Source organism: Cherax quadricarinatus, chromosome 53 (genome assembly GCF_038502225.1).
Source record: "Cherax quadricarinatus isolate ZL_2023a chromosome 53, ASM3850222v1, whole genome shotgun sequence".
Taxonomy (NCBI): Eukaryota; Metazoa; Arthropoda; class Malacostraca; order Decapoda; family Parastacidae; genus Cherax; species Cherax quadricarinatus.
In genome coordinates, this window is record NC_091344.1 from 7618111 (window position 1) to 7630001 (window position 11891).

Consider the following 11891-nt stretch of genomic DNA (forward strand, 5'->3'; position numbering starts at 1 on the left):
ATCAATAGACCACACTGACATTGAAGGTATCAATCCAGAAATGAAGCACGAGTTCATGGAATGCAAATTATGCACTGCTAAGTATATAAAATTAATGGGTTGGATGAGTTCAGGTGGGTAAAAGAAGGGAAGGAGAATGTCACATGTCTAAACGTCATGGTCTTTGATGTGGTTTATTATGACTTCCAGGATGATTCAGTTTTTCGAGTTTCTTTAGCACTCTTGCTACTTTCACCATATATAAATTAAAATGGACTATAATTCTTTGCTAACATTCCGTGATGTTTATGTCCACTGCTCTGCAACTGGCATTTCTTTTCTCGTCTTCCATAAGTTTATGTACAATAGCTTTAAAAAAGTGTTCTTGTTCCTTTTTTCCTTAGTGTGTAAAAATGCAAAATACATAGGTATCATGATAAAATACAATTTTAACAATGCAATGCAATATTAGCAAAGGCTAATGCATGATAAACATTAGTTCAAGCTACTAATCACTCGTTCTGTCTGTTGTTAAAAAAAATGTAAAATTTTACACATTTGGGCTCTATTTAGTTGATAATCTAAGCCTGGAACGAAAAATGTATAATAAACTACACATAAGTATGCTAGTATTGTTATCATCTGCATTTTCAAATTTAGATAAAAAATAAGTATATTTCATATAAAAAGTGCGGAGTGACTAATAACACTCAATAAACTTTGGAATACACTGTACATCACTAGCTACCCAACATTATTTCTATATATTAATTATCGTCTGTAGGAATTTGTCAGTTTTCGTTTTAACGATTAATTTATCAGGTAAACCTTGAGATAAAATAATTCCACATTGCATTATGTTATATTAACTAAAAGAAATCCAAGGACTCTTCCCGTCACTCACCTATAAAAGCCTGGAGTCTCTGCTGTAAGACACACTCGCTCAGCTGTGGCCACAGTTGATACTCTTCAAACATGAACTTTTTGGTGAGTTTTCCACTTCTATATTTTCCATGTTGCCCTTTTATCTCAAATTATTCAATATTTGAAGCAGTCTTGGACGACCAAGAGTTTATAAAATAGTTATGCCATTTTCAAATTATAATGAATCACATTCAAAATATTGCAATATTTTCAAAGAGATTCACCTTACATTTTTGTAGTTATAAGTAATGGTGATTATTTTTATCTAATACATACAGGTGTTTGTGTTCCTGGCGGCTGCCGTTTGCGCTTCTGATGTTGAGAAGCGAGATGCGGAGCCCGGCCACAAATATCTGCGCCCACATTATACCCCATACCGTCATCATGCTGGTAAAAGGGAGGCAGAGCCAGAGGCTGATCCAACTTATCCTTTACACTACGTTTCATCATACCCTTACTTGAATAAACACTATCGCTATCAGAGATCTGCAGAGCCAGAGGCTGAACCTACCTACCCTCGTTACTATGTCCCATCTTACCCTCACTTGAATGTCTATCGCCACGTAAGATCTGCAGAGCCAGAGGCTGAACCTACATACCCTCGGTACAATGTTCCATCCTACCCTTCAGTGAAAAGCCACTACCGCTACAGGAGATCTGCAGAGCCAGAAGCTGAACCTACCTACCCACATCTCTAAATTCCATCATACCACAAAGTGAATTCCCGCTATCGCTACTAGATATCTGAAGAAGCTGATGTTTATGCTGATCCTCCTCCATGGTTTTATGTCAGTGGGTGTCCTGTTAGTCACTATTGCACTGCCACTTGCAGACAACACTCAACATTCATTACATACAATGGCAGCCATTATTCCCAAAACCGTTCTTTTTACTAAGGCATCCAGGAACAACAAAATATTTGCTGTAACAATGTTTTTCTTAAATGAGTGTCTTAATAAAAAATATAAATGACAAAAAATTAACTTTTTAAATTCCTAATAGCAGATAATTTTTCAATTATAGGTAATTATAATTTGATTAAGAGAACACGTTAATTTTTTCGAAATATGACATATGATATATTTTTGTTCTTTGCGTTCTCAAACCAGTCATTATACTGCAGCTGCTAAGGTTAAAAAATCCTGTACAGTCTATAGTACGTTAATTCTTATGTGAATATGTACTAAATAATAATAATAATAACATATATTAATAATAAAATTATAATAATTTTGGTAATTATATCAATATTAATAAAGTTAATAAAATAGAAATAATAATAATAATAATAATAATAATAATAATAATAATAATAATAATAATAATAATAATAATAATAATAATAATAATAATAATAATAATAATAATAATTATAATATAATACTAATAAAAATAATAATCTTAATAAAATATGAGAAGTATCTTTCTTGCATTACAAATCAGTATAAATAATAAAAAATGGCGTCTTAATTAGGCATAATTGTTTATAATACATTGGGTCGATCACAATGTAGATCAGACAATTTTTAAACTAATGTACATCTCAACTATTACATTTTCATCCCAGTTTTGCAGGAGTTAGCAGTATATTTAGTAAGAATAAAAGGCGACTTACAACATCCATCTCAATTCCCCATAATACCTAAAGGAAAAAATCTGAATACAGGGATTTCTTTAAAAAAAAATCTATGTCAATATGAATCCCAAGAAATGTAGCAACAAACGAGCAGATGCAACACTACATGATCTTAAGTGGTTGAAATTCAACTTCAAACAGCCTTTTTATACAACAGGAGTTATTATTATTATTATTAGCTACGTAATGCCACTCGAAATAGAATAGTGATTAGTTTCCTTTTACATAAGACTTTACAGGTAGAAATCTTCTAATTGTAATCAAATTTTAAACGAAATTATGGAATGTTATGTTTTTAAAACCATATCTTAAGAGAAAGAACAAAAAGCAATTAATTTAAATGTTTCCGAAAAGACGCATTTCCATTTTCATTTAAGCCTATATTAATATGTTCACATTATTATTTGCTTATAAATTTGGGATAAGTATTTGAGCTTCATGTAGTACGATTTTTCTATCAACACGTAACAGAATTTAAGAAATTTTTCCGAAATGAAATGCATATTCATTAGATTCATGAAAATGTAACAATCTTCTTCCATATGAAAGCAATGTCATCCCCGGGGGGTGGGGGTAAATGATACTGACTTCGGTAGATTTCACAATATTAGTTTTTCCCGAGTGCATAATTTCAGGAATGCTCTTTCTTGCAGTTTACTAAGTTGGGAATATCAGCAATTTTATCTCATCACTTCTATATGAAACAAAAGTTCATTGAGATTAATTTGCAGCATCTTACAGAAAAACACCAGTTTTCCATTTGCGAACTTCTACAGTCAGCACCAATTAAGTAATATTTATATCGTCTTGCAATGTTTCTCTTACAGAATGTTTCACTGATGATGACACTTAAGTTGTTAAGAGTCTGCAGAACAACCTATATATCTCTACTATTTTGCACCATTCGAAAACTGTTCGTGATATGATATGTATAAATATATATATATATATATATATATATATATATATATATATATATATATATATATATATATATATATATATATATATATATATATATATATATATATATATATATATATATATATATATATATATATATATATATATATATATATACATATATATATATATATATATATATATATATATATATATATATATATATATATATATATATATATATATATATATATATATATATATATATATATATATATATATATATATATATATATATATATATATATATATATATACGTATATATATATATATATATATATATATATATATATATATATATATATATATATATATATATATATATATATATATATATATATATATACATATATATATGTATATATGTATATATATATAATATATATATATATATATATATATATATATATATATATATATATATATATATATATATATATATATATATATATATATATATATATATATATATATATATGTATGTATATATATATATATATATATATATATATATATATATATATATATATATATATATATATATATTATATATATAATATATATATATATGGCCTCCACTCCAAACCAACAGATACAGATACTAATGCCGGAAAAAAAATCCCCCCCCAGTACCATCAATACCACCAGTCCGATGACATTCTTCTTTGCAAATATACAGGGTCTAAAGCCAGCAACAAACAACAAAATACCTTTCATCCGTGGACTGCTTGCAGAGGCAAAGGCAATGTTCGCGGCTTTCACTGAGACCCACATAAAGGATCACTTGGACAACAAAATATGGATCCCAGGTTACAACCTATACAGATGTGACAGAGTGAACAGGCAAAAGGGGAGGGAGGGGTTGGCCTGTATATTGCAGAGTAACTCGTTTGCACAGAACTGCTTAATGCCTAAAATGATGTAGTGGAAGTTTTAGCATTAAAGGTAGAGAACCAAAACCTAGTCAGTGTGGTAGTCTACAAGCCTCCAGATGCAACATCCCAGCAATTCCAGGAACAGCTGTTAAAAATTGAGCACTGTCTGGAAAATCTTCCAGCTCCTGCACATAACATCTTGCTCCTGGGGGATTTCAACTTAAGGCACTGAAAATGGAGGAATATAGCAAATAATATTGTTGCAGTAATAACACCAGGAGGCAGCTCTGAAGAAAACTCACACTTACACGAGCTTTTAAATCTGCACAAAATTCAATTTAAACCAGCAAATGATAGAGCCTACTAGACTGGAGAATACACTAGACCTCATCTTCACTAACAATGATGATCTGATAAGAAATGTCACCATATCAAAAACAATATACTCAGATCACAACATAATTGAGGTTCAGACATGTATGCATGGAGCCCCAGACCGACATAATGAGATTAGTCACAAGGGAGCATTCACCAAATTCAACTTCAATAACAAAAACATAAAGTGGGACCAAGTAAACCAAGTCCTAACCGATATAAGCTGGGAAGATATACTAAGCAACACAGATCCCAACTTATGCCTAGAACAGACTAACTTGGTGGCACTCGATGTATGCACAAGGCTTATTCCTCTAAGAAAAAGGAGGAGTAGATGTAAAGTAGAAAGAGAAAGGCGCTCCCTTTACAGGCGACGGAAAAGAATAACAGAGCGGCTAAAAGAGGTCAATATGTTTGAAATGCATAGGGAGACACTGGTCAGAGAAATAGCAAGCATCGAAATTAAGCTAAAGGAATCTTATAGGAGTCAGGAATCGCGGGAAGAACTAAAAGCCATAAATGAAATCGAAAGAAACCCAAAGTATTTCTTCTCCTATGGCAAATCAAAGTCGAGAACAACGTCCAGTATTGGGCCCCTACTTAAACAAGATGGGTCCTACACAGATGACAGCAAGGAAATGAGTGAGCTACTCAAGTCCCAATATGACTCACTTTTTAGCAAGCCGCTAACCAGACTTAGAGTCGAAGATCTAAATGATTTTTTTATGAGAGAGCCACAGAATTTGGTTAACACAAGCCTATCTCATGTTATCCTGACGCCAAATGACTTCGAACAGGCGATAAATGACATGCCCATGCACTCTGCCCCAGGGCCAGACTCATGGAACTCCGTGTTCATCAAGAACTGCAAGAGGCCTCTATCACGAGCCTTTGCAAAAGCCTTCGACAAGTGTGACCATGGCGTAATAGCACACAAAATGCGTGCTAAAGGAATAACAGGAAAAGTCTGTCGATGGATCTATAATTTCCTCACTAACAGAACACAGAGAGTAGTCGTCAAAAGAGTAAAGTCCGAGGCAGCTATGGTGAAAAGCTCTGTTCCACAAGGCACAGTACTCGCTCCCATCTTGTTCCTCATCCTCATATCCAATATAGACAAGGATGTCAGCCACAGCACCGTGTCTTCCTTTGCAGATGACACCCGAATCTGCATGACAGTGTCTTTCTTTGCAGACACTGCAAGGCTCCAGGCGGACATCAACCAAATCTTTCAGTGGGCTGCTGAAAACAATATGAAGTTCAACGATGAGAAATTTCAATTACTCAGATATGGTAAACACGAGGAAATTAAATCTTCGTCAGAGTACAAAACAAATTCTGGCCACAAAATAGAGCGAAACACCAACGTCAAAGACCTGGGAGTGATCATGTCGGAGGATCTCACCTTCAAGGACCATAACATTGTATCAATCGCATCTGCTAGAAAAATGACAGGATGGATAATGAGAACCTTCAAAACTAGGGAGGCCAAGCCCATGATGACACTCTTCAGGTCACTTGTTCTATCTAGGCTGGAATATTGCTGCACACTAACAGCACCTTTTAAGGCAGGTGAAATGGCTGACCTAGAAAATGTACAGAGAACCTTCATGGTGCGCATAACGGAGATAAAACACCTCAATTACTGGGAGCGCTTGAGGTTCCTAAACCTGTATTCCCTGGAATGCAGGGGGGAGAGATACATGATTATATACACCTGGAAAATCCTAGAGGGACTAGTACCGAACTTGCAAACGAAAATCACTCACTACGAAAGCAAAAGACTTGGCAGACGATGCAACATCCCCTCAATGAAAAGCTGACCAGGTTAAGACTCAACAGGACTTATTGTGAATACTCTGGGAAGATTCCAGTGAAGCGAGAAGACATTTCAGTGCACCGTTTCAAGGTAAATTGTGGAAATGTTGTGCAGTTTGTGAATGTTGGTGAGTGGTGGTAGTGACGAAGACGGCCAGTGGAGGGGTGGGGGAGTATAAGGCCTACACTGTGTATGAGTACCGGCCAAAATTATCGTACATATAAACCTCGAAAAGCTCTTATAAAAACATGTATATCCAGCACCATGCACCATGCTTCCAGTTAACTTGGAAATGATTGTGTCGATGCATGGACTATTTAGAGGCATATGTTATGGAAAAACAATGTGAAATTAATGTTAACGAGGGAGTGACCAGTCAGTGCATCCACCCCCACGTCACGGGGGTGGGTGGAAGAGGCGGGATGTGTAACTAGATGGTGAGTGAACACATTGGTTCAGCAGTGCCCATACCCACATTGTTCATAGTGTACATGGGAAACAAATAAAGTTATGTGTATTGTAAGACAGTGTGAACAATATATAGTGCGCAAATCCATGTGTATTGTACTTCCCGAGATAACCCCACTCAACAACCTGCGCCTCCCCCACCTAATTCCCAGGGGAAGTTTTCCCTTCCCCTCCCAGCCCCTCAAACTCCACCAGGCCACCACGGTCAAGTTCACTACCTTCCACGCACCATACCCACACAGCATGTCATATTCCACTCCTATTGTCTAGTCTAGCAGATGGATGCCAACCAGGAGGAAGCAAGTAGCCAGGGAAATGGCACGGTTGGCAATACTAGGAGAGGCAAGTGTCGGTCATGCTTACAGCTTCGTTGTCTCAACTCGAATGGTTTCCTCCGCAAACACGGTAGTTGCCCTGGTTCAGGATGTCCTCCTGTGGAAAGTGATGATCCAGAGCCACCTCAGGCACCTGAACCCTCTCCAACAGATTTCATCTCATCAGACAATCTCTTGGAAGCAATTAAAGCAACAGGTACCAGGACACTCACACATATTCCCAAAGCAGCCCGTCCACACGCAGCTGGGAAACTTACAGACCTCCTGAAAAAAGTAAACGATGGTTCCACTATCTTAAATGCTCCACCAACCATCAAGGCATGGCACAACTTGCTACTTTTTGGCAATGTCTGCTTAGCTGTGCCGGAAAGAAGGGGAAAGAGGCTAGCCTCAATGATAATTAAATCCTTAAGAGATTTTCCTAGAGTTGATAACCTCATTCGCCTTCCCCGTCAACACAAAAAAGGGAGAGGCAGAACCCCCACTCACTCTACTGACAGTGAAAAAGTCAGAGTCCAGGTGAGCAAGAAAATTGAAGAGGGCAACACAGTCAGGGGCAATAAGAATTATTACCAGTGAAGATACAGTTGCTCCCATGGATGCTGACACGGCTGAAGCACTTAGAGCAGTGGTTCCCAAACTTTTTCAGCTTGTTACCCAATTTAACATGCCACATAAAGCATGTTACCCCTTTCACAAAATGTTGTTATTATTGATATATATTGCTAAATTAAAACACTTGAGATATTTTCTTTTATTTATTGTATTTGAACATTGTGCATCTCTAATGACTATTACCAAAGATGTCAAGAACATCAGTGGGATGGATGGAGTTGCATACTTGAAGCTAGTTTAGGAATTCTTGGCTTCGTGGTTGAAAGTGCCAGCCTGGCATCGTTTGCAACATTCAAGCGAGTCCTCTTTTTTGTTTTCATACCCAGCACAGTTGAGAAGCCCTTCTCGCACAGATACGTTGTTGAGAATGATACCAACAACTTCAAGGCTCTCTTGGACAGAGTTGGCGAGTCAGGTAGTCGTGAAATCCAAAAGGATTCTGCATTTTGGTTTTGGAATTCGATTTTCAAGGCTTCATTGGCTCGCATTGTGATCCACTCCTCCTTTGCAGGGAAATCATCATCATGAATGGCATCATCAGGTACAGAGAAGGGATGAATGATCCACTGAAGAGTGGCTGTTTCTTGGTCACTCTCTGGAAAGTAGTGATGCATGCTTGTTTCAAGCCCCTTCAAATGGTCGCTCATTTCTTTGTTGATGGTCTGTAGAAGTGATCCAGTATCATGACTATTCTCCTCAACAAACTGGTCTAGGGTGGGAAACTGGGCGATCACTCCTTTCTCCAAGCGCCGAATCCAGAGTCTCAGTTTCCCCAGAAATGCAGTCACAGTGTGATGGGCATCAATGACAGTCGTGTTTCGGCCCTGGAGTTGCAGATTATCACTGTTCAGCTCCGCAAATATGTCAGCCAAGTAACAAAGTCGAGCAAGCCACTCCTTATCGGTGAACTTGGTAGCAAAAGGAGATTCTTTTTGTTCCAGGAATTCCTGAACAGCTTTTCGGAGCTCAATGACTCGACGTACAACCTTGCCTCGTGACAACCAGCGAACATCGGTGTGGTAGAGCAGAACTTGATACTGCTCTCCCATTTCCTTGCACAGCTCCTTGAATATGCGCGAATTCACATCTCTGGACTTGATGAAGTTGACGATTTTCAACACATCTTCAAACACTAACTTCAGATTACCAGGCAGGCTTTTCGATCCAAGAGAGTACCGATGAATGATGCAGTGATCTACAGAAATTTCTGGATTGATAGCTTGTATGAGGCCCCGTAATCCACGATGACCACCCATCATCGACGGTGCTCCATCGACGGAGACCTGGAATAAAAAGAAAAATTATTATAGACTGCGTCAGTTAGTCATTGTTACTTATCTTTTGCGTTATAATTATATGGTTTTAATTAATTATTTCGGTACTTGAGTATTTCAGTACGACAGGCACGATATTTTTTGTGTGAATCATGTACAAAATATTAGCTACACTACAGTTACTTGTACAATAAATAAAACTGTATATGACTATATGCCGTGTAATTCATTGTATTTATACTAATTAAGACTTTATATAAACATCGTTTCCTACCTGTTGAACGCTGTTCCAATCCAATCCATTCTTGGTAAAGAAACTGTTGATGATATTGAAGACATCTTCTCCCTTTGTGGTTGTCAGCAGATCCTCGCATAATAGGAACTCTTCTTTGATCTTGTCCTGGTGGACGTAACGGACGAACCCAAGGAGAACAGCACAACTGGCTACGTCACACGATTCATCAAATTGCAAGGAGAATTTGCCATATGAGCTTTCCTTGATCTCTGTTGTAACTTGGGACAGGATATCTGATGCCATGTCATCAACTCGTCGGCGGATGGTGTTGTTTGATAGAGATATGACACTCAGTTTCTTCGCTTGATCCTCCCCACATACCTTGCTTACCATCTCGTATGCACAAGGCATAATCAGATTCTCTGCAATGGTGTGGCATTTCTGTTGTTCGGCAATTTTATATGCAACACAGTAGGATGCTTCGACCGCAGCTTGAAGCTTTTGGGCTTGAATTCCAGATGAGCCGAACTGGATATTCTTCAATGCTACAGCCTGGCGCTGAAAATAAGCCTGATCCTTATTTTGAAGATTTGGATGGCACTTCTGGAGGTGAGCTGAGAGTTTTGATGGCTTGTGGCTTTCATTTGTCAACACTTTGTGACATGCCACACATTGTGGCCGATCCTCTCCACCAGAAGTTAAATTCACAAAGCCATGGCGAAGAAAGGCGTCAGTGTAGGTGTGCTTTTTGGACATTTTCTTGTTCAATCTGCAGAAAAAGAAGAATATCCATGCATATACTGCAAAAAACAAGGTACATAATTTCTCGCATGGCAGCTAACACAAGTTCACTGATGCAAGCACACACGCATACATTCAAAATTGTCAGGCTGCAAGTATCATGCTTGTCAGCACAAGAGCACCATGTAGCGCGAGACTACAGTGAATGTATACAGCCTCGCATACTCTGCTAATCCTAGCAAAACCATTGAAAACGTAAGAACCACACATACATTATATATAAAATTAATAATAGCTACAAATTCACAGTAACAGTGGGTAAATACTAACTATATACTGCACAGGGCAGTACACATACATACCAGCTTATGTCTACCTCGGCTGATGCTCACAGATAAACTGACAGTGTGAAATAGAGGCAGCCTCAGGAAGTGAGTGACGCATACTGGACAGGTCGATCTGGGCTACTGAGTGACTTTTGTCCTGAAGCATACTTGTCAAAATACTTTTGGGTTTCCACACACTTAGCTATATATTTCTTCTTTTCTAATACTGTATATTAGTTTTTGATGTTTATTGTTATTTGGTTTAACTTTATTACTTACTTATAATAGGTTTACTTTACAACTTTATATACTAAGACAAAGTTAACAATAATCCTCATACCGGGTACCGCATTGTTTTCTTGATTTTCAGAATTCATAACTTTTTTTCTGTCACCCCTCCATTACCCCCCAAAAATGGTTAAATTACCCCCAGGGGGTAATTTACCCCCAGGGGGTAATTTACCCCCAGTTTGGGAACCACTGACTTAGAGGAAAGCACCCTGCCAGGGAAACCAGTGGCACCAACAGTTCCAACACCTCTGTCCCCACTATGGAACCATTGATAGTGGAAGACTCAGACATTTACAAAGCAATAATGTCGTTCCCATCTGGCTCTGCTGGGGGTTACACTGGAATAAGGCAACAGCATTTAAAGGAAATGGTTAATCCAGTTATTGGGGAAATTGCAGAGACACTGCTTTCAGAGATCACAAGGTTCGTCAACAATTCCTTGACTGGTCTGATCCCTGATGAAATTAGACCTTTCTTTTTTGGTGCAACACTTTGTGCACTTAAAAAGAAGGATGGAGGAATTCGGCCAATTGCAGTAGGCAACACCTTACGCCGCCTCGTATCCAAAGCTGCTGTCCGAAGTATTCGTGCACAGGCAGCCATGATGCTTCAACCAAACCAGCTTGGCTTTGGGGTCTCTCAAGGAAGTGAAGCAGCGGTTCATGCAACAAGGGCGTATATCAACAACCTGCCTGAGGACAATGCAGTAGTAAAATTAGATTTCAAGAATGCGTTCAATCTCCTGAAAAGAGACGTGGTATTAGCAGCAGTACAAGAACATTTCCCTGGTCTCTTCCCTTTTGTTTCAGCTGGGTATAGCAAGGAATCAATGCTTCTCTTTGGAGAGCATGAAATTACATCATCAGAGGTACAAAAGAGTCCCTCCTACATGACCTTACACAGGTAATGACAAGGGGACAGGAAATGGGTCTCGTCCTGAATCCATCCAAATGTGAAATCATCTCAGTCAGTCAACAAGTGATAAATGCAGTGAGATCAAAACTACCAGGAGCAGCAGTCATTGCCCCCACAAA

The 11891-nt window shown here is 37.7% G+C and overlaps 2 protein-coding genes across 2 annotated transcripts in view; one reads left to right on the forward strand and one right to left on the reverse strand.

Moving 5' to 3' along the window:
- Window positions 1-864: 864 nt before the first annotated feature.
- On the forward strand, window positions 865-1866 carry LOC138854229 (apidaecins type 22-like). The gene is made up of 2 exons (XM_070096245.1): window positions 865-966; window positions 1182-1866. The coding sequence occupies exons 1-2, from the start codon at window positions 955-957 to the stop codon at window positions 1599-1601; spliced, it is 432 nt and encodes a 143-aa protein (XP_069952346.1). The 5' UTR covers window positions 865-954; the 3' UTR covers window positions 1602-1866.
- Window positions 1867-8181: 6315 nt separating this feature from the next.
- LOC128705038 (protein FAM200C-like) overlaps window positions 8182-11891 on the reverse strand; it is a 6663-nt gene continuing 2953 nt past the window's right edge. The window contains exons 2-3 of the mRNA XM_070096231.1: window positions 9539-10268; window positions 8182-9273 (exon numbers count right to left, since the gene is read on the reverse strand). Of these exons, the coding sequence (XP_069952332.1) occupies window positions 8191-9273; window positions 9539-10268 (1813 nt within the window). The 3' untranslated portion in view covers window positions 8182-8190. The remainder of the gene's footprint in view (window positions 9274-9538; window positions 10269-11891) is intronic.